Source organism: Columba livia, chromosome 2 (genome assembly GCF_036013475.1).
Source record: "Columba livia isolate bColLiv1 breed racing homer chromosome 2, bColLiv1.pat.W.v2, whole genome shotgun sequence".
In the NCBI taxonomy this organism is placed as follows: domain Eukaryota; kingdom Metazoa; phylum Chordata; class Aves; order Columbiformes; family Columbidae; genus Columba; species Columba livia.
The window spans coordinates 108670515-108695253 of NC_088603.1; the positions used below are offsets into that span (position 1 = coordinate 108670515).

Consider the following 24739-nt stretch of genomic DNA (forward strand, 5'->3'; position numbering starts at 1 on the left):
TCGCTTTAAAATACATCTGTATTAGGCCAGTCTGGGATGAAGCTATGAAGTTAACTTCATAACAACCCACACAGTGCTGTGCATTTGGGACTAAAACAGCGTTCATAACACACCGGTGTTTTGGCTACTGCTGAACAGTGCTTGCACAGTGTCAGGGCTTTCTCCCTCCCCCTGGGCAAAAGGCTGGGAGGGGACATAGCCAGGACAGCTGACTCAAACTGACCAAAGGTATATTCTATACCATATGTCATGGTTAGCAATAAAAGCTCAGGGAAAGAAGAAGGAAGGAGTGGTATTCGTAGTTATGGCGTTTGTCTTCCTAAGCAACCAGGACACCTGCTGACACCCTATTTCCCAGAAGTGGCTGGACATTTTCCTGCTGATAGGAAGTAGTGAATTAATTCCTCTTTTTCCTTTGCTTGCATGTGCAGCTTTCACTTTCTTATTAAATAGTCTTTAACTCAACTCATGAGAGCTTTTTCCCCATCTTATTTTCTTCCCCTGCCCTGTTGAGAAGGTGGTGTAAGCAGATGGGTGGGCATCTGGCAGCCAGCCAAGGTTAACCCATAACATCTTTCAAAGTGTTTCTATTCTGCCTGTGATTTCCATGCCTCTGTCTTTCCCTGAACCTTTCCTTTTCTAAAATTGCTCCTGTTAACAAGCTCATGTCCCCTCTCAGCTTCTCTGAAGATCTCACAGGGTTCTTCTGCTTCTTTTCTTTTCTTCTTCTGCATGCCGGTCCTGGACAGCCTCATCATCAAACACAAATTCAGTAACCCTCTGTAACCCAAGAAATTACTGATCTGTTTCTTATCTAAAATCAAGGTTTTAGTCCATCTCATTAATATCTTATCTTCATGTCAAGTTTGAGCTGGCAAATAACTGTACCATATAGTTTTTGATTTCTCCCACTGGGGCCTGCTCACCTCATCCATTCCCACTGAGAATATCATTCTCGCTATAATCATTCACACCCATAAACCAAGCCTCTTCAGCAGGCTTTGATGTAGGTCTAGTTAAAATTCTCACTCAGACCTTCATTATATTTTTGCTTCTATTATGCAATGCCTCTAAAAACTTGAAACTCCTAGTGCTGCCACATAATTACACTACTGAGGAATCTCAGTATTATCTTTATTCCCTTGGGATGCCAGCAGTTCCCCACAAATTTTGTCACCTTTTCTTCAGCATTACCCTTCACATTGGGAGCACAGTCTTCTTGGAAAAAAAAAAAAAGCAGCAACAAGGCCCTTTCTTATATTTACATCCTCACCTTCCCATGATTCACTTCTACTGTGGATGCAAAAAAGCCAGAGTTTAGAGCTAATGTTAAGAGGCAGAGTATTGGGAGCAGTTAGTTATGCTGTTCATATAACGTTCACTTGATAGTTGTATTATTTTTTAGAGCTGTCCTTGCATTTAAGAGAGAAACATCTACTGAATCCTTTTCATAGATGTCTCTTAGATCTCAACCCCACAACAACGTCTGTACCTCACCCAACACCTTTATCCTCTGATTTAGCCTTCCTTTCACTCTGCTTTATCCCCCATTACCCCAACATCCTTCTATGCACTAAATCTCTATCCAGTACTCCAGCTCCTATGTCTTATGCCCTTTTACACTGGCCGAGGAGAAAACAGCAAGTACTTTGGCATATCTCAGTATGTAAATGCATTTAATTTGGTGCCTGGCCAATCCACAACTGGTAACTACTGAACTCAAAACTGCAGGTTCTATCTTCTGCGAAAGCACTACTTTGAGGATCTCATATTTACTCTGCTGGAGATTTTTTACTAGAACATGCAGAAACATAACTACTGTGAGACTATCAAAAGCAAAACAGGCAAACATTTGCCAGAAAACTTTGGTCTTATGGACAAACAGACTATGAAGAAAGATACCAAATGATATTAAAAATATGGTACAAGTTACAACTTACCTTAAAGTTCATCCATCAGTGCTGAAATCACAGCAAATACTGACACACCAAAACTATCATTAATCTAGCAGGACCAGATGACAAGTGCAAGCTATACTACACTCATCGGCATTGGTGCAGCTATCCCAGTAAGAAGTCAATGTACATTAGTGTGCTACCACCTTCACTGTTACTAAACTTTGCACCTCCTCACATAGCCTACAATCCCCTTATCTATTGCTGACTTTGCCTAGTATAATTCTACAAAGTTCTGTAAGCGTGCACACGCATTTTTGTAAATACCTAGAATGCAAGGGCCTTTGCCACAACTGAAACCTCCAGGTATTAGTATACTGTTCTAATAATATACTATGTACCATAGTGTCCCAGTGCTATCACTGCCATCAGAAATAAAAAATGTGATTTGAGAATTTCTAGTAAGTTTAAAGTTATCTTATTCATTTGCACTTGGCATGAGCTGCAATTAAACCTCTGATAACAATTTCGACATTAATTTTGAATTTGTGCACTTAAGAGAACATGTATTAACTTACCTGCAAAATCTTTTACATTCACATTTGCACCTAAACTGATTAGCTCCTTAACCTGTTTAACATCTCCTCGAATTGCTGCCATATGTAGAGGAGTTTCCCCTCGTTCATTTCTCTTGTTAACTTTGTCTTTTTGTCTTGAAGAAGAGTTTGGAGTTTTCTTTTGTGCTGGTGTTGTTTGTAAGGGATGATTTAAGTTGGAATCTACAAAATAAGTTTTTAAACGGTCACTGTAAGTTATTTAATACTATTTTACTTCACCTAATTTTAACATTTGCATTCAAAGATGACAATAATCAGTGAGTAATTATATTTAAATAAAGGATGTATTTGACACTTCACATGTACCAACACCATGTCTATTTGCAATGTGCAAAAGTGTGTTTTGCAAAATCTCACTATTTTTAAAGTAGGTTTCAATGACAAATGAAGTCTGTCCAAACTACAAGGTTCACATACTCTGGTATAAATTCTGCTGAAACAAGAGAAAGCATCACTACGCATCTACCCTGCATCCCCTTCCTCCAGCACAATTCCACTATGCTTTTATGTAGTGGAATGTCAGTCTAAGGAATTACTGTCTGTGTATTGTACTCCATGCACTCCCTCAGCTGTGCCAACATAAACATTTTGGGGTGAACTGGATAGTAAAGACTTTAAGTACAACTGGACCAAGTTCTGAATTAAAAAACAAGGTGTCTCCTCTTTCCCATTAAGTCTGAAGGAAATCATCCAGTTTCCTTCTAACTTAAAATCCTGCTCCAAATTGAGACAATGAGACAGTACTTAAACTTCACAAAAAACAGTCAACATTTCAGTTTTTAGATAACACGTGGAACAGGGTTTGAGAGGGAAAAAGAATCAAAGAAAGAAAGAGATTTTCAGGTTTTACAGCTATCATAATGCAAACTTTGCATATAGAGAAGGTCAAGATTCTTCATCACATTACTTGTCAATGAAAATTATGAATAATTTAAAAACACAATAAAAATCAAGGATTGCTGAAAAGCATCAGGGTTCAAAATATTCTGATTGTGATGGAATTAAACAGGCAAGAGGAAGAAAACTGTTAACTTTGTAAGATCACCTGGACTGTTGTCTCTTGCTGTCATCTGCATGAGAAGTGCCATCTGTTTGCGCTCTGACAGAGGATAACCAAAAAGAATGCTAACTGGTGTTGATTTCTTATTTCCAGCATCCTTCTTCATTTTCTTTTTCTCCGGACCTTCCTTCTCTGGAAATATTAACATTGAAAAACTCAAACTGCTGTTCTATTAGAACATTTCTCTAGAAATAAAAACATCCTTTTAAGGTATGTGAACTGGTGATTGGTGGCAGGTGATGAAAACCAGAAATTGCATCTTTAATTTACTGCATTTGCATTACTTTTGGTTACCCGTTCTAATCACAAGAGGATAATAAGCTACTGAGTTAAAGCACTTAAAGCTGTAAGAAGGGTTACTAAAAAATTCTAAAAGATGAAAAACCTGTTTCACAGCAGGAAGACTGTATATGTCACAACTTTAATTTTCAGAGAATCAAGTCAGGTGCCTAAAAAATTGTGTAATATCAGCTACTCAACTTTCAGCCTTGAATACAGATCCGAGACTGTGCTCTATTCTACTTCTCTCAAGACGCCATGTTAAAAATTAGGAAAAGACTTTTCAATACTGGTATTTGTTAGGTAACTGGATAAAAGATTGTTTCTCTCAAATTCAACCCTTTACTCCACCTTAGAGAAACTTCTCCAATATTCATATCCTTCAAAAACATACAGCTGTTTTATATATAACTTCTGTAAATTTTGATAAAAAGAAAGAAGTTGTTTAAAATTTCACGTCCTAGTTTTAAACCAGGAGCTAAAATGATCATTTCTAAAGTTACCAAGTATCTACAAACTCTCACAGATCTTCAGATTGGTTAAATGTGCTCTGAAATCAGACTTTTTAATACCCAAATAATTTCAAAACTAGAATTTTGTTTGTGTAATTTGAAAACTTTGGTCTACAACTTCCAGCCTTTTCAGAAGTTCTTCCTTTGTTTTTTTGTATAAAGGTCTTATAAACCAAACACAGGCATTTAGGTTAAAATATGACAGAAAACACCTGATTTTTGATTGAGTGACTTTGACTAAATAACTTTTAACTGGAGCAGTAATTAATGACCTTAATATCAAACAAGTACAAACTCTCAATGCATCAAATTTCTTTTGGTACAACTGTTTTCCAAAGATCTCCCTACCTGGTGATTATTATTTAACTGTATTTTCTAGAGACACATTAACTGCATTAACATGTAGTGAAGACCATTAATTTCTTGTAATTATCTCATCTTTCCAGGCAACTGCTCTTTTTCTGTCTTAACAAGTTCTTATCAAATTCAACATTTTACATCTTGTAGGCAGCTTATATTACTTATATCTTACATCTACAATGTGCACCTTTTTCCTCTGAGCTCCTAAGACTACTACTTGATTATAAACATAACGTACATAAAAGGTGGCTCAAGGAACCTTAGTTACCAATTAGGTGATTTGGAATTAAAATTTTCGAAAGAGTTAAAAAAAATTCCAACCACCATTGTCAAGAAGGAATGGTCTGAAGAACGTTCTAACTGACTCAGCCAACAGAAACACCACCTCCAAACTCTGAGCAAATAATTACCTTGGTTTCCTTCCCTAAAAGCCTGGGCTTTCCAGAGATCCTGCTCACTCTACTGCACATTCTCCTTTTGGAAGCCTCCCTACTATCTACCTAAAGGGTCTCTAACAGCTGAACAGGGCTCTGGATCCTACAGCCACAGATAATCCCAGTTCACCCTCCAGGCTGGACAACTGATGGCAACGACAGAGTTCAGTAAGGATGTCTATTGCATGCTGCTTCTCCTCTGTGGCTGGCTGATGCACTATCTCCCATAAAACAAGTAAGAACAAGAAACAAAGCTGAGATCTAAAAATTACAACAATAAATATGTAATAAATGAAGGCAAGGCAGGGGAAAGATGTTGGACTGCTTAACTGGACTTGGCCATACTAAAATGCTAGAATTTGGCTGGGAATTGGTTGAGGCTTGGTTGGGGATTTTAACTATCAGTTAAACAAGTCCGCTTGCCAGACTGATATCTTTAGCTCTTTGCATAATAAGTTATTTCATCTTATTCTTACTATGACCTATTACCACCTGATGAGACACTGTTCAGCCAGTTTTATTTAATCTTAGTATTTTGGACCATACTAATAAAAAAATGTGGAAATGCAATTACGCTAAGTCAAAGTAGGGGGTGGGGATCTCCTTTTTTATTACTGTCCCCATATCGGTCTCCCAGTTTCTTTTCCTAAATGTTAACCTCAAGCATTTGTATGACTAAAACTTCACTTAAAAAAAAAAAGTCATCTTCAACAGAAAATCTTAAAACAGAAGACTCCACTAAGGCAAACTTCACAGACCTGCATCAGAGAGACAAAAAAATAATAAAAATTACAAATTAGAAGCTTAAGTCCATTTGAGGTTCTTAACCATGCCATTCCACGTTTCATTAAGCCCCAAACTGACTCTTTCTTATGTTTGGATTTTTTTGACTTCTGCCTTGGGCTCTCTCTGTGGCCCTCCTTGTTTCATTCATTTCCTCTCAACTCATTTTCTGTGCACATCTTGGATCCCATAGTGACCAAAAGAGAAATACATGATTTTACAGACTAAACAATTATCAGCAATACTATTTTAAGAATAGAATGTTACAGACCTATGTACATATTAAAAAAAAACACCCTACAAATGTATCCATCATGTTTTAAAAGGAAACAAGATCCCTCTTACAGAAGTAATTTATTAGATATTCTTTATATCTTGTGGAACAGAAAACTTTCTGCAGCTCTGTACTTGATGTTTATACAATTTGAGCAGTAATAAATTGCCTAATAGAAGAATAGTATCAGCTTAAGAAATTGAGTTTAGGTAGAATTTCATGTATAATATTGACTGTTAAAATCACTTGTGGGTGAGTTGTTGTTGGTTTGTTTGTGTGGGTTTTGTTGTTGGTGGTTTGGTTTTTTTTACGTTTTCTTGTGGGTTGTTGTTGGCTTTTTTGGTTTGTTTTGTTGTTGTTTTGTTTTTTTTACATTTTGAGCATTTTTCAAAGCCTATGGAATACTTTTTTTTTTTTTTTTTTTTTAATATATTCACTGTCCAATCCCTTTTTTTGTGTGTGTGTTCTTCAGCAGCTAGAAACAGAGCATTGGGGAATTTTTTACTTGTTATTGAAAAAAGTGGCTTCATGATCAATGATCTTGAATAAATAATCTTCATAATATGCAGCCAAATCTGGCTGGAAAAACATTCCTTTGAAGATTTTACTTTTGTAATGAAAGTTTTCCACATAACTCTTAAAAAAAAAAAGGATTTAAAAATAGCCAGGTTATGTGCAACAGTGATTTAGGTGCATTCGAGGACTTATTTGTAGAAAAGCATCATTAAATTCACTCATAGTACTTGAATGTTCTGGCATGAGAACCACCAGAATCACTGGCAATCATTTTAGGAGAACTTATGCATAACAGATTATGTCCCAAGGCAACCAAAAGTGTATCTCTTTGTGGTTTTTTTTGTTGGTTTTTATGTGTGGTTGGTTTGTTTTCTTTTTATTTTGGTAAATTACAAATTCCCAGTGAAGGTTTTCATAAATGTTTTAGGAAAATGAATTATTAAATAATATAACGTGCATTTCTCAAAACAGATCATGCCAAACTAACAGAATATTCCATTTGGTAAAACAACCACCTTAGTGAAAAAGGAAACAAAGCAAAAAGACCAAATTCAAACTTCAGGGCTCATGGTAGTCTGATTTTGTGTAAAAACCCCCACCATAGTGCAAATTGTAAGGAATAACAGGATTAAGAAATAGGGCCATGAGAAGCTAAAATATGAACTGCTTGAAATAAACGCTTCTAAGGAAGTTATAAGATTGTGTGATATACAACGAAAGCCTAATACACGTATCACCAACAAAAGACAGATCAAGATGATCAGTTCTGCAGATGACAAAGTTAAGAGAGACAGAGTTACAGAAACCTGTGTGACTGTGGTAATCTGACTCAAGTTATTCTGAAGATAAACTGCTGCTTCCTGTCCTCAGTGACAGAGAAAGATCAGAATGCGATGAAGAGACCTCACCGTACACTGCAGAGATATCAAGGTACTGTTGTGATTATTAATAAAGTGAATGGCATATTTATTGAACCAAACCAACACACACATACACAAACAAAACCACTGTCACTTCCCTGCCTCTGGCCAAAAGAAAAGTTAAAGGAGTCATAGTGGAACAGTAAGTCCAAATCCAGCAAGCAGTAACAGTGTAAGCAGACCCTTTATGAGCCCAAATCAGCTCTGCAACTATGAAAAGCACAAGTATAGAAATTGTGTTACAATGATGTACAGAGAGAATACCAAGAGGTCAGTTGTTCTGCTTTTCTGGTTGTCAATTAAATGCTAAAATAAATACGACTGTGCTATGTTTGGACTACTTTAAGGACAGAAATTGAAGGGGTCAGAAAACACAATCAAGATGTCACTGTAAACAGAAAATCTGGAGACCATAATTTCCAAGGAAAGATGAACAAATTAACACATTTAATGTAATTGTAACTGTTGTTCTTCCTGAATAATCAACTACATAACAGGACTACAGAAACAAATCCCATGCTTATCTTCACAATGAAAAAAATTTTCTGATCTGCAGTTCTGTTTAATTATTATGAAAAATTCAAATTTCTCTCTTCAGACTAGTAAGGTAGAGAAAGCAAACAAACTTGTCCTCTGCAAAAGCAGCACTTGCCTGTTGTTGTTACTCTGATAACCACATCAGAGATTATTTAAAAATAACCAGATTAATTAAATAAATTAGCAACATTTAAATAATGCTACTTAAGGAGTCTAAATAAGTGACAGCTTTTCAATCAAATCATATTTTTTGACAGGGAGACTTCAAATCAGAACTAATTACACAAAGGTATGAAAAATGCTTCTCCTTCCACCATCCTTTCTACCGGTCTTTAATCAAAGCTTGCGTGTAGAATCCTTTGTAAGATTAATTTAAATAAGGGTTAAAGCTATCTTGCAAAATTTGCAGTATAAATAAATTGGACTGCAGTATTTATATATTGTATTATCTTTCTGTGGTTGCTCTGATCAAAGATTGGAGATGTGATAACAGAGCCCTCAGTTTAAGATAAGCCATTGAAACCAGGACAGTGTAATATAGACACCCCTGCACAATGAAACAAACCAAGACTAGGAGGTTTTGCAAAAGACGGGTATTTAGTGCCATTTCAAGTGCTTTCCTTGTCCTACTGGTCTCTTCAGGAGGCCACAGGTCTGTGAGTCATGTTACCTTTCAGCCCCATGCAGAATTTTCAGCTACACATCTCAACTGGTATTGCTTGACTACATATTTAGTCAACTGGATTTGGTCCTAACCAGTATAAAATGTAACCTAAAGGCTAAATCTGCAAATATTGAATACTAACTTATTGCAGAAGTTTCTCAGACAAAACCACTGATTTAAATCTAAATTTAGATAAACAGGAGGACTGGAATTGCTCTAGACTCGTATGGGACACTGCAAATGCTGTTTGATTTCAGTCTTGACAAAACTGACTGGGTCCAAAATTTATTTTATGTATAGTTTTGTAGGAATCAAATTTAAATAAATATACATATATTTTTCCAAATTAAGTTAACATTCAGTTTGGCTGTCCATGTTCATTATCACTTACAGTTTCAAAGCAACACCTGATTAAAAACAAAATTTAAAAAAACCAAACACAACAACCAGCCAAACAAACAAACAAAAACCGCAAAAAGGAGCAAAAGGTGGAATTGCAGGGGGCAATTTTTACAAAAATAAAGCAACAAAGACAAAATCTTGCTTTACGAATGAATAGTGTGGAGACAGAAGCGAGATAGCTCTAATGATGTAAAGCTCTAAAAATTAGGTGTTTTCCTTCTTTGACTGATTTACCTGCCTAAACAGGATTAAACCAAATCATCACGGGGTTTCTACAATCACCTAGCAACCCTATCATGTACCCTGGAGATAAACCACTTATTAAACTAAACTATTAAATTTTTTATCCTAGAGCTACTTTTTATGGCATTTCTTGATTTTTGTTCATGTGGATGCATTTTTAGAAGATCCTAAATCTTTAAAAATATTTTAAAATCAAACTCAATGGTCTTATCAGCTATTACAGAGAAACTATTTAGCAAAGCAGTTGGAACATTTGGCTATTCTGAACTCCGAAAAAAAAAAACCTTATTGGCAGTCTATTAAAAATAAAACTGTAGTGAAAGGATAGCATACATCCTGGAACTGTAATGGACAGTGGGAAGAATGGAGTAGTACCACACATTTTTTTCATAATCTAATTATAGTATATACAACCTTTTACCGTGTCCCCTAGAATACCACTACAGATTTTCACTGAGTATCAGAAGAAAACTGAGATTCTTTTGATGTTTTTAAATACTAGCACTACTAGCTGACAAGAAGCTTTTCATCACCTCTTCTTTCTCCTCTGTCTCTGGTTACTCTCTCATCTCCAAAAGCTTAATTTCTTCCTTCTCAAATAACACTTGCCATTCTCTGTACATAGTTATTAATAGCAGGGAGACACTTCTGTCAGAGGGAGCGGGTTAGCACAGCGATGGCAAGCTTTCTCAGTGCCTAATGCCAAGTGTGTGTCAGAAGCAGCGCTGCATTTAATGATCCCTGATGTCAGTCCCAAACCTTGCACCAGTTTAAGTGGTTAATTCCCACTGGTCTGGTCTAATTGGTTAGGTACAGAATCAGCATTGTAAGAGATGGTTTTTCATTGTAGCAATGCTCCTGCCTCTAAAGTTTCTGGAAAGCTTCTGTACAAAGCTCCTCAAGTTGCTCTTGTATCCTTACCTCAACAGTAATGAAAGGGATGACAAGCTCTGATGTTTGCTACACAGCAGTTACAAGATATGTGCCTTCTATTGCCACATTAGTATTTCTTACCCCTCCTTGAACTGTTTATTTCATCTCCCTGCTACAATTTGTAACAAAGATTTTGTAGTGTGCACATTTGTCTTTTGGTGCCTGTCTAAATGTATAGAGTAATCCATCTCGTTTGTGGCAGCTGTGACAATAGATGCTATAGCAAGAGAAACAAGAAAATCACATTACATTACAAGATGCTGCTGTGACAATTAATTACTTAAAGTTGATGGGGTGGGGAGAGATGAGAAAATATTTAACACAGAAAACATCATATAAGTGCTAAATATCACTTGTAAATATATTTATTTATATTATGAAAAACAAGGTCTAATACCAAGCAAGAAATTGAATAAAGCAGATGCTGGGAGGATACTTCTAATTTATACATGGTCTTTTCAGAATCAAGTGGTTTCATAAACAGTGTAAGACTCTAGAATTCTGTAAAACCACTGAAAATTGAGATCTAAAGCCAAGTGTATTGTCTTGTAATGTGACTACTTTAAATTTGGATTTCATATGATATTCTCTTCACAGTAACAAAAACATGCATGTAATATCCAGAAACCAAATCCTGGACAAAAACTAAACATGTACCAAGGTATGTACTTCTATCTTGCATTTAAATTTAAGCATGTTAAGGGAATTACCTGTTTATGAGAACAGTCAAATGTACAATAGGCACCGTATAAGAAACTGTAGTACTGAGCCTCTGAGACGTTTGGGGACCATGACTTCTGGTCACCTTCCAGAGGGCACAGATAGTGTTTTGCTGCCAACAGAACTATTACGGAACTATAATGTAGATAACTAATTATCTAAACTTAGAGATAAATGTACTCCACCTTGATTTGAAAAGAGCCATGTCAAGAATGGTATTTTGAAGACTTGAAATAACTTCTAATCAAATATGCTTTAGTTAGGATGAACTACCAGCCTGTGCAGAGAAGGTATCTTGACCAGATCATAGGAACGTAGAATAAAAGAAAAGTTTGCTCTCCATGGCTAGTTTAGTTAGTTCCATAACCTTACCAATCTTTCCCACTCTCCTTCCCCAAAAGGGCTGACAGCTCCCTACACAAGGCTGACAGCTGTTTCTCAAATCAAGGCACTTACATGTCTTTTCATCAGTTTACTTGTTTAAGCAAATGGATCTCTAAGAGATGACAATGAAAAGAAAGATTTATTACTAAAACAGAAGGAAAAGAATGAGGTTACGAAACAATTGGAAAATGTAGATAAACTATGTTGACATGGTAGCTCTTAGTAATGAGAAGATGAAAGCCTGTCAGGCTGAGATGCAACAATCAGAAGCAAGCAGGCAACTTTTATACTTAGTATCCTTTTTATACAGAAATAAATAATCAATATAATAAACATAATATACAATTAATTAAATTAGGACGTATTTTACCAACAAATAATTAGTTAAGGAAAGAAAAAGGTTCTACCTGTGTCTGAATTGCGATCTTCATTTCTGGATGGACTAATAGTAAAAGGAAGTTTACGTTTCATGGAAGACTTTTCTTTCATCTCCTTCCCCACATCACTCCTATCCACTTTTGGAGTTTTGCTGTAGGATGCAATCTTGTCCTTGCTCTGATATAAATAAAAAGTATACTAAGTAATTTTTGCATAAAGCAGAATAGTCTTATAATGTATACAGACTGAAAAGACTGCTATGTGAGAATGTATGTGCATGTGTGTCAGTATGTGTATTACGTAGTTTTTTCAAAAACTTTTAAAGTAAACTTACTAAAAATAATCAACGGCATTTATTTTTAAAATTAGTATCTTCTGTGTTATTTCTACCTCCAGATACATCACTGTAGAACCTGCTGTTCACTATTAGAGCCTTGACTAATAAGCAAAGGAACAACAGAAACTGGCCAAGAATTTGCTAAATCTCAATGACCATCCCAACTTCCTTCCCTGACCATAAAGTAATAATCATGTTAAAAGCCCACACTGCAATTCTGACTGTGAAAAGTAACACAGTAACAACGACAACTAAAATCCCAAACAACCATCCCGTCTCCACCCCCAGCCCATAATCCATCCATATGAATTCCCTATTTCAACAAAAATAATAGCGTAGTGTTTCATTTTCTAAAGCAAAATATACTAAGAACTTAGAAACTTGGAACTTAGAAAATCAAATTCAGAAAAAAATAAGGACAAGCTATTTGAATTTTTAGCTGCATAAATCTGGGATTTTTGGCTTATAAAACATACTTAAAGATAAACAGAAAAACCTGGGTAGGCACAATATTAACTTATGTTTGATTACTTTGATAATATAGGAGGTCAAAGTAGGTAAAAGCAGCAGATTAGTGAGAAGACTGCCTGAGAGAACCCTCTGCAGACCCCAACATTTTAGCCTACTAATCAAGACACAACGTAGAGATCTAACATTTTCTTTTCATTACATGCTGCAAAAGCACATTTCTATGTCAGCTATCACAACTACACAGCTTTACATCATTCCTAAGAGATGATCGGATGAAACCACTAACAGATTCCCTTTCCAAAGGTAGAAGAGGCACATAAGCTTACTTGCCAATCAGTGAAAACAGAAGGCTGCTCCTCACTACTTTTGAATCAGGAAGTTAAAAGATTTATTCTGACTAGAGGAAAACTAGAAAATAACTTCAAGTAAAGGTGCTATTCTCAAGAGCACCCTCCCTTTATTTAAAAACAAACACAGGTAAAAAGAGTAGTTTTATTATATTATCTGAACACTGAGTTCAACCTGTTGTCAAAACAGTAGGCAGATGTGATTACAAAAAGAACCTGTAAACAAACTCTAAAATCTTCAGTTGACATACGGTTGTACCAGGGAGATCACAAAGAAGGGATCAGTATGTCAGGAGAATTCCTGAAGTAAAAGATTGATGCCCCCAGAGAAAACCTATCTCCACTCTAATTTGGGAACCTAAAAAAACAAACGAACAAGCAAAAGAAACCAAACCCAAAACCCCAAACCAAAATGCAGAATAAAACCCACACACTAAAACCAAAACCAACCCTCCCCTAAAACCCCAAAGGAAACATCATCAACACCCCACCCCCACCTTTCCTTACATGCTAAAACAAGAAAATCTACAAATCTAAACCCCCTTAAGCCCCTGGGAGATAGTGCCTGTGGTAACACTTCTGAAAGAAGATAATCAATCTAACACAACTGATCATTTGCAAATGCATCTTTAAGTTGACAAGAAGAGATCCGAAGTCCATTAAGCCCATTCTGATCTCTTCCGCTACACAGGACTTTTCCACTTAAGCCCAACCTCACCAAGAGTGCTCTTATCCCTTATCGCAAACAATCCAATTATTTCTCATATGTACATATGTAAATTTCCCACAATTTGATAAAGTTAAAGTGCTATTAATATGGTATTGCTTTTTTTAGAATATTATCTTGTGTTAGGTACTATGGAATAGAAAGGATCAACTCAAAATAATTCAAAGTTCCTAAGCAGGAAACACTGGTTTCAACTTTTTCTGTAGAAAAAAAGGCAAACTTTGTGTGGTTGGTAATCCTTAAAAATAATCACTTTTTTTTTTTTTTTGGGTACTAATCAGTAAAATACATTGGTAGGTGCTTACAAAGAAATGCAAGCTGCTTAAATAATTTGGTAGCTTTATGTTTGTTCTTAAATTGTATATATGTGTTACATTAAATATTAGGACTGATGCACTACTTTTTTGATAATCACTAAGCATTAATTTTGTGATAATCTAATTGAGAGAGTTCAAAATTCATACTTTCAAATAAATAAAGGTACATTGAAAATGAAAGAACAGGCTATACACAGAAACTGAAAAAGTGAAAGTATTTTGTTCCTTCGCTATTACATAAACATCCAGCCACTACCAGTGGTGGACCTTCCAACCCAAAAGATGCAATGAACAGGGTGTTTGAGAAGTCTGCACCTTCAACGACAATGTTGAAATAGAGGTGCATTTAGATACGCAGACACCACTGCAACTGGGAGAGAGGAAAAAGCAAAGAGCACTGGCAAAGGAAAAATCAAATGACTACCAAATTTGAAAAATAGTCTAAATACAAACCAACACTGGATTCAGCTTCAAGTACAGAAAGGCAAGAGGAGGCAGCAAGTCCTGCAGGTTAGAACAGGCATTTTGATTTGAAGAGTGAGCATCCACTGTTCCAAATACTCCTGGTCACTGCAACAGCATGGATATCTATTTTTCAGGGTCCAAAACAAGGTTCAAAATTCAGCATGAAAAAGCCTATGTATTAATGTGATCCATGGAAGCAACCTGAAATTATGTCTTTTATAAAGCAACCTGTAACTAGATTATCTGTGGACTTTCTAAAGAGGTTCGTTAATCTAAAGTGAAAACTGCTAATCAAATAAAACACTGAAGACATAATAATGTTCACATACATAAACTATTGCTGCAAAGGGAAAGACATGACATACTCTCCTTGCCCACCACACTTAGAGAACATTTAACGACTTTAGGCTGGAACAGGAGACAAGTAGAGGTTATTTATCCTTCTACTAAGTATCTAACTCTATGCCAGGCAGCATAATTAAGTATCAGAATAAACTGCCCAAGGAGACCGCAGTTTCAATCAGGCAAGGGTTTAAAGAAGAGGTCTGGTAAACATCTGTCAAGAACCACGTACAGCTTATTCTACTCTGGGGCAAATGGATGAACTAGATCTGTGCGTCTCAACATTTAATGCGTGCCTCACTGGAGGATGGAGTAAAAAGGAAGAATTTTCTCTGTCAACAAAACCATACTAGTGTGCTGTGATGAGAAACACATTTTGAATCTGTTCAACAGAAACCGTCTTGGAAGGCCAACAAACAGCAGTCTGAACAATTTTTTGATATCCCATTCCAGCTCTATTGTCTGGTACCGCTACAATCAATGCCAAAACACAAAAGGAGACAACAGAGTGCCATATAATCTAGCAGATGTACTAAGCCCTGGGAGAACAAGCATTCTTTTTCTGCCTATCAAAGATAATTACATATTGAAGCATGTTCTACATTGTATTAAAACAGCTTTGGGCACTATTGTTGGAATCTTCTAAGAAGAGAGCTAATTCTTACAAACCCCAAGTGTGTTTCTCCTTTGGACCACATATTTATCATTTACTTCCTGAGTTCTCGCCATGTAAGTTCTAATGCATAAATTCAGATATATTAAAATTTCAGTATGTTCTTATGTTTATAAAATATCTCACACAAACACTAAATGGTCTATCTGCTGTACACATTCTTACTTTTTTAAAATTTTACTTGATGCTCCCAAGATAAGCAACTGAAATAAAGACACACATACGCAAAATCATATATGATACAAACTCAGCTTATTAACAGGAATATTATTCCTAGTTTTTCTGTTAAGATCTCAGAAGGCCTGAACATGTAGCTGATTCACACAGCTATTTACTGGTTACTAGAACAGCCCAATAAGCATTAACTTCCACTGGACAAATACAAAAGATTTAAGTCACACAATAGTACTTTTACTACATTCCTCAGTCAACAGCTAAGAGTGTACAACCAGCAAGAGCTAAATGTTGTATCAACTATGAAAGGAAAAACAAATCCTACAAGCGTTTTTTTTCTTTTATCTTAGTTTAACCATTGGAGTGGTCTTGTACCATTATAGTTTTTATTTTGAGAAAAAGAAGAATGAGGATTTTTTTTTAGGGAGTGGTCCCCTTTAACGTTACTGTTCATTTATAAGATGCACTGTTTTGGGTGAACATTAACTCACATTAAGCCTCCACTGCCTACAATGCATCTATGAACATATAAGGGAACACCAGTAATTAAAACTATCTAGCTTCTGTTCATTTACAGTCATAGACATTAAGCTCCATGAGTAGTTCAAAGACATTGCTGCTTCAATAACAAAGTGGACAAAGAAGCAAGCATGAGCAACTTTACACAGTAAAGTACAGAGAAAAAATAAAAAACCAAAGCTACATGAAAAATAGAGTTAGAATGCATTTTTTGTACTATGGACCACTATACTGATCTGAATGTTGAACACTTCAGGGCCTTTTCATGCTACTAAAAAACACATGCATATCTGATGGCACAGTGAATGGTCACTCATTGGTCATACAACACTGAGAAAACTATGTGGACAACAGGTATTTTCCAGATTAACCCAGACACTTCCATATCAAAATGCCACTAAAGCAAAAATTTTACTTTAGCATCCCTTTGACCTGCAGCATGAGTACTTCCTTATATCAGTTACATTAGGTTAACGAATCCATAACTTTTTCGTAAGAACTTCTAATGCTTCAAAGACTATTATTTTTAAATTAATGGTTGCAAATATTTAGATATTGAGGAAAATCCTTATTTGCTTTACAGAAATTTCCACTGCTTCCTAATAATTTCATTTTAAATTATCACTGTTGATTTGGCCTGGTCAATCTTTACTTCAGAGTTTTATGTTGTGTATGTAATACAGATTTGCCTTCACAATTTTCTGTTGTTCAAACTCAAATTTTACTCATAGCCTATTGCCTGTTGAGTTTTAAATAATTTTCTAGGCTGAATCCAAATGATTTTGACAATATTTTGCCTATTTTTTCTAATACAGGAAATATTGCAGATTATTCAAGGGCCAGCTAAACACTTCTGACAATTACTTATCCATGTGTTAGAGAACAAATCAGTAACTAATAGTTACCAAAAAGTAATTACTAACACTTTAACAATGCACTCAGTTTCTCTCAAAAAGTGACAAAAGCAACTAAATTGTATTTATTTTGCTAAAAAAAACTGAATACAGGAATATTAATTGCATCACTTAAATCATTCTGCAATTTTATTTAGGATCTCACATTTTCAATATTACCTATCAATTTGTATCATACAATCCTGAAATCAAATCCTACATTAATCTACATTATACATTGTGCCAAGGTACAAGCAAGACTGAACATAACAGTGCAGGTGGTTTATCATCTTCCTTTTTGGTGTCCACATAATGAGTTGACCATTGTGATTCTATATATATGTCCTTGGCCAAACTTCCACCTTACCTTAGACTTTAATTTTCTAAACAATCCCACCTTCACTGACATCTTAATCTCAAATACCATACCAGGTAGAATGTGACATTTGTCCATATTTATAATTCCTGTACTGGTGATCAGTCTCAAAAACAAACACTTCCTTGTTACAAAAACCATCTAAGGACAAACCTTCACCCAAACCACTATGACAATGAAAGGGTTTTATGTAACCAGCAAAAATAGAATGTTAATTTACTCCTTTCTAAATCAAATAAGAATTTGCTGTATTTCCTGGTGGTTAAATAAATGATACCATGTTCATTCTTATGTTCCCTGGAAAAAGTTATTTTTATTTTCATATGAATTAATATCTTTAATGTCCTGGCTAAAGAGCTATACATCTGTGTTTCAGAAGTTTACCAAACTTTGCAGAGATTGCAGGATATGTGGGTTACAAGGCTCAGCAGATGTAATTGTGACTGTTATTAGCAGAGAGGGAAGAGTTTATGGGGATCAGAGGTGGGGGATAACTGGAGAGGAAGGTGTCAAGACAACCAGCGAATACTGAGCTCGCCACAAGGGTCACTCACACCCTTTGGCAGCGGTTACAGATTCAACAGCCATGCTGGAAACTGGAACCATTTTTATACAAAGGCAGCAAGAACAGGGAGAGGAGGTGAGGGGGACTCAGAGGTAGAGAGGAAAAAAGGAATGGGACCTCACAAGTAAATACCTTATTTTGACCTTTTTTTTAAAAAAAACCCTCAGATCGCAGAGCAATTTATACATAAAATTCAAAGCCTAGGAAGGAAATAAGTAATTTGCACTATAAAAATATGATAATCTATTTCTATACACTCAAACCTACAAACAAAGGCATTCCAAGAATTTCAAGACATACCTTTACCAAAAAAACAGCGAAAATGAAAACTTAAAATTACAAATTCAAGAAAACCTATTATTTTTGTTTTGATGAAAGTGAACAGAAGATGAAAATTAATTTTAACGTCTGTGTTATAGATTTTTTTAACTATAGACACAAATAAAGCTTGAAAAAAAACTGGACATAAGTCAGTTTTCCTAGAATAAGCAGCTGTTATGTGTTCAGGATTCTTTGGTGTCATTTTTTTTCCCAGAAATACTGAAGTGTCAAAATAGTGAGAATTTATAAAGCCAGAAAATATTTTATGGTTAAATAAAGAACCTAAAATCTTTACAAAATTTAACTTATTTACAAGTGTGTAAATAAAAAGGTAGTATTTAATACCACTAAATTTCACTGCAATAGCTTTCCTGGTTTTGCTGCTTGTAGGCCCCAGACACCCCCTCCTCTTTCTCAGTACTGAATGAGACTTCAATTAACTTGACCATATCCCATACAAGGACCAGAACAAAAGCCAGAAAACCCAACTTTTTTTTCATCCCTTTACTAGTAAGCCAATTTCCTTTCCCCATTTTACTCTGTTATCTCCCTCTTCTTAAAGTAGTTCATCATAGCTAGCAGAAATAAGTACTTTTGGCTCACTTTAGTGGGACCTTTAAAACAAACTGAGAAGAGACTAAAAGGTTTATAGTTTTCTATGAACATTTTCGGAAGACAAACATTCTGAAGTACATGCTAGATCTGCTAATCTCCTGTTTTTCAATCTCCTCCTGTCCTATATCCATGAAGTGGTCTTACAGAGAATACAGACTTCAACAAACTAGTAAGTATAACCACACAAATGAACAATCTCCTTTTCCAGAGAAGATAGTTTTAAATATCATTTGGGAGAAAAATGGATTCTCTCTCCTTAGGGCAATATCATTCACAATGCAGAATAATATTCTACCTTCTGTTACTCATTAGTACAACAGATAAACTTGTTGTTTATTGTACAAGGGTACTAGGCAGACGAAACAGAGAACTGGGCTATTTGCAGCTTAACTCCAGAAGTCTGAAAATTATATTATAGGATACTGCACATTTATAAACAATGAAGCACCCTTCAGTATTAATGGAGCTCACATATTCCTTCATTCTCCAACACTCAAAAATAGACCGTACAGGTTTTAAAGTGGACTCCCTTGGACAGGAGTTACTCTTAACCCCTCTGCAGCATTTGGCTTGCAAGTCCTCCTAACAGAGGGAAAAGTCCCTGTGTTAGAAACTTGTGTTTGTTCATTGGCCTGTGCTGTCACAGGCTTTCAGAAATGTTTCACTTGTTTGTTACAGAAAGACACTGTAAAATTAAATAAAATATGAATCGATGTGATGTAAGACATGGAAACCATGCACTAACTTACATCAAATAAACCAAACATATGCAGTTTCCTTTTGAATTAAGTTGCAAGTTACAACAAAAGCACAAATTCTGTTACTTACTTTAATTTACAGTTAAAGCCATTTAAAGTTTACTTTTTTCCTGCACCCAAGATATCAGAATACAGATTCATATTTATTTCTTCCCTCCACAGCAAAAAAAATTGTGATAGAACACATGCCTTTCATTCCACTGAACTTAAACGGACACAAATACAATTTTGTTACCTTTCTTGCGGTTGTTTTTTCCACCATGGTGCTATCACTGTCAGAATTTTCAACTTGAACTGTTTTTGTAGACCCAAATTTGGGCATTTTATAGCTGTTTAGCTAGCTGTATCTTGTATCAGTGGGTTCATCGTGTGTCTGAAAAACAACCAACCAACATGATATAGATATTACAGTGTAATTTCAGGACAAACATTGTTACTGCAGATGGTAGCAAAGCCGAATAGTACCCCAAAAAAGATGACTAACAATGACACCTGACTTCAAGCATCCCACTCATCTGCAGCTCAAACCTTGGGGTAAAAACCCAAAAGATCTTACATGGCTACTACTCAGGACAGCATCATCAGAAAACCAGCAGGTCAGTTGCTGAACTGTGTCATCCCTCTAAATTAACTCTTTGTAAGACTTAACACTTTGGGTATTTACGGCTTACTGGTTCAATAGCTCATTTAATTTTATAGGTAGTAAGACCGGGAGGACGCACAAGCTCATTTCTAGCAACAGCATGAAGAGAAATTAAGCTTTCTTGCCTGGAAAAATGAAATATTGCCTACCCAAAATATTATGGAAAAAAGGTCAAATCTCCAGAATTTGCTATCCTTTGCAATCCTATATAGACATATAGATCTATGATGGATATACAGATCTTCTAAAGCTTAGACCTGGAACTAGAAATCTTAATTCACACTGCCTCAAAAATTAATTACATAAGCCATTGCAAAATATATACGTATATAAAGCTCTAAGAGCTCTGTGGTCTTTCATTTCCAAGGTACACCAAATAAGTATTGTTACAGATTCACAGAATGGAATTTTGATTTTTCCGTGTTAGTATTGATTCCACTTTTCGTCTTCAAGACAAGCAAAATACTTTTCATCTTGTTGTGGTTTAACCTGGTAGACAGCTGAACACCACACACAGCCTTCCTCCCACCCCCAAAGTGGGATGCTGGAAAGAATCAGAGGAAAACTCAAGAGTTAAGATAAAGACAGTTTAATAGGACAGAAAAAGATGATAATAATAATAATAATAATAGAATATATAAAACTAGTGTTGTGCAATGCAATTGCTCAACACCCACCAACCGATGCTCAGCCAGCTCCTGAGCAGCAGCTCCCAGTGTCTATATACTGAGAATGCTGACATATGTTATGGAATATCCCTTTGGTCAGCTGGGGTCAGCTGTCCCAACTGTGTCCTTTCCCAGCTTCTTGTGTACCCCCCAGCCTCCTGGCTGGCTGGGCAGTACAAGCTGAAAGGTCCTTGATAGTGTAAGGACTGCCGAGCAACAACTAAAACATCAATGTCTTATCAACATCATTCACATCCTAAATCCAAACCATATAACTATACCAGCTACTAGGAAGAAAATTAATGCTGTATCATCTGAAACTAGGACTAATACATGGAATAGAATCATTTAGGTTAGAAAAGACCTTTAAAATTATCAAGTCCAACCACAATACCTACCATGCAAAGTCAGGTTGTCCTAAAAAATTACATCAGGAGCACAGTATAAAGCTGCTCTACACTTTCAGCACTGACAGCAACAGTCTAGTGCTTCTTAGCATTATTTGTTTAGCATCTTAGAATCATAGAATCATTGCAGTCAGAAGAGACCCTCAGGATCATCGAGTCCAACCACAACCTAACTCCAGTGCTAAACCACATCCCTAAGAACCTAATCTAAACGCCTTTTAAGAACTTGTAAAGTTCTTGTTAAGAACTACAAAGTTCTTCCTACAAAGAAAAAGCCAATATAAACAGGCCAAAAGATCTTGCCAACACACTAGAATTTGTACTACATAAACCACTAAGTACTATGGTAAGTGATTTAGCAATAGAAGTCTGCAAACAGTATCAATTCTAAATAATAAACAAGAAACAAAGAACTAACACTTTTCTCCATATACTGCAGTTCAGGCAACTGCCAAGACAAGAGTAAAATGAGATGAGAATCAGCAGGGCAAACTCAGCTTGCTACAGTGCATAAGTAAAAGACCATAGAAGAAAACATGGCAGACTTTATTAGAAAGTGATCTGAATGAAATTTGTACCAAGAACTCTCATTTGACTTGAAGAACTCACGAGCCATCATTTTCACACCTCCAAAGGTACACTGCAGATCCTCATTCACTGTTCAGGTTTGTTAACAGACAAACATGTTGTTAGGCCACTATATACCACTCCTCATAAATCCCAAAATATATTAAGAGATTTGTGGCATAGCCAAGACTCAGAATTCAGTTCCTGCTGAGGGTGAAAACCAAGAAATTGAACACAAAAACATGGCTTACAGTAGTGTCACAGGAGCAGCCCAAAAGTCAATTTAGGTAGACGATAAGCTCCGAACAGACTTGATTCTAGCCAGAACTGTTTAGCAAAGAAAACCAACCAGAGATGGGGTTTATTCAAAATTATTCAACACTCCAATAGCATTATAAAACACAGGTTCAGATACCAGTTGAAGACATTATTAGTGTACAACCACATAAGAATAATAAGGATCCACAGCATGCATGCATTAACTTAGAAAAACCAGAGGCCTCTTTCACTCAAGGGTACGCAGAAGAAATAATCACTTGCCTGCCATGGGCAAGTGCTACTCAAGGATATATCCAGAAGAAAAATCCCTTACCAAGGAAAAGGTGAGGGCACTCAATCCCAGGAAGTCTCCTTAGACAGCATCCCTGATCTAAGAAGAGGGCTCTGTTCACAGACCCACTGCTCCAAGAAGACCACTCAAAGGGAGGCTTCGGCGGGGGGCCCATTTTATAGCCTGGTTGGATCTGGTTGTGGTCCTTACTAGCATGGTACAGAAGCTTCTCAGCTTCTCTGGGCCTGGCCACCTCTTGGCTGAGGACCCTCTCTATTGACCGAGGGTCCCAACCCTCCTGCCCTCGCAGGGGGAGGTGAAAGTGAGCAGTCACCATGCCCTGGGCACGGTGGGGCAGAAAAGGTGCTAAAGAGCCATCAACTGCCCTGTTGAAACCTCCAGGTACCATGGTGGGGAAGGAGTGCAACTACCACAAGCAGGAGCAGTGTCATGAGCAAAGATTCCAACAAAGTCATTTGCTGAACTCACTCATTCACCTGACTTGCCTCTTCCACAGAATGAAGAGCTGCTCTTCTCGTGACAGTGCCTTAGGCCACGTCCAAAGTATCTTTAAAACTGGTGATGTTTTATGGGCCTTTTTCAACTTATGTGGTCACAGCCTTAGTGAGTCTTGTAGTAATTTTACATCTCAGCAAGACGTTGTTTCAGATGTGACACCTCTATCATTTCTTTATAGTTATGATTTTGGGATCATTACACAGCAAATGTGTTGCTGTTACAGGAGCAGGGCCACTGTTTTGTTTTGACACAGGTAACTGACACAGATTGGTATTTTATCTTTGGCAGATGAATTTAAGAAAAGTGTTTTGCACACTAGACCTGACACAGAAAACCTTAATATTCAAACAAATTTCTACACACCACTCCACCCTTCCACAGAATCACAGAATGATTTAGGTTGGAGAAGACCTTTAAGATCGTCAAGTCCAACTGTTAACCTAACACTGCCAAGTCCACCTCTAAACCATGTCACTAAGCACAACACCCCACAGACCTAAACTATGGGTAATTTCCTCACAGAATACTTCCCTAAGATTAATTCCACTGTATACAACAAAGTAACATCTTTCTTTCTTATTCTTACAGAACAGGAAGGGAAAAACAAGAGGGGAAAGAAAGTTTAAAATGCTTAACCCTAAAGGTAGAAAATCAGAAACTGCTGTACTAAGGTCTGCTCTTTATCTCCCTTTTCCCCACACCTGTTTTTTGTTTGGTTGGGTTTTGTTTCTGTTTGTTTGGGTTTCTTGTTTGTTTGGTTTGGTTAACATTAACCACAAGCTTATGAAAAGCAGGAAGAGCTTCATTTGAAACTGTCTCACAATAACATGAATCTTGTCTCCACTATGATACAAGATAGAATATTGTGAAATTTCTCCTGTTCTATTCTTAACCAAGACAAAAGAAACATTAATGTATTCCCTTCATTTATGTAGTGTCAGTAGGTTTTATGCAGCCCTAGTGATACAGAGAGTAATAATTCATTTTTAATGGACATTAAAGCACATGGTTATATACCTTTTCTTTTTAATTGCTTTTTGGAACAGTTGCAGGAAAAAAAAAAGGTTATTTGTGCAATGGAGAGTGCTCTAGAACGAGCTTCCTGTAGTTTACAAAAAACATTTCTTAATCCTAAAAGAAGGCATGAGTTAGTCGCTTCATAGATGACTACTGTGCTGATTACAACATACATAGAGTATTGCCATAGCAGCAAACATCTGTTTTCAAGGCTTTAGAAAGAAAACACAAGTAATAAATCTGCTTTTGCTCAGTTAGCCTCTCATACAATCTCAGTTTCATTTGCAACAATTCCCATTGTGTATATCACCATAATTACAATTCCTTTAAAAGAGATCAACGTGTGAAAGTTATCTTTATTATTTTAATCACAATATTTCTCATTGTATATGCTGCTGTTTTCTTTCCTTCTTTTTTTTTTTTTTTTTTTGTGCTACTTGACTCCCTGAGACTGCCACTATTCCTACTTTGCTTGTCTTCTTCTCGTGGTTTGTTACACCATTCCCAACACCCTTCTGGTACTGACAGTGAGAAGTCCAACTTCACAAGCTTTGTAA

General features: G+C 36.2%; 1 protein-coding gene across 5 annotated transcripts in view; it reads right to left on the minus strand.

Moving 5' to 3' along the window:
- Positions 1-24739, minus strand: part of ANKRD12 (ankyrin repeat domain 12) — a 65249-nt gene that overhangs the window by 22034 nt on the left and 18476 nt on the right. For 3 of the 5 annotated variants that reach the window (XR_010470443.1, XM_065053136.1, XM_065053135.1), the window contains exons 2-5: positions 20047-20184; positions 11941-12088; positions 3558-3704; positions 2474-2674 (exon numbers count right to left, since the gene is read on the minus strand). Coding sequence is in view for 4 of the 5 variants with exons in the window: in XM_065053136.1 (XP_064909208.1) it covers positions 2474-2674; positions 3558-3704; positions 11941-12088; positions 20047-20133 (583 nt within the window). In the remaining variant the exon portion in view is untranslated. Of the gene's footprint in view, positions 1-2473; positions 2675-3557; positions 3705-11940; positions 12089-20046; positions 20185-24739 lie in introns of those variants that run through there. The other 2 variants (XM_065053137.1, XM_021283686.2) reach the window with 2 other exon arrangements.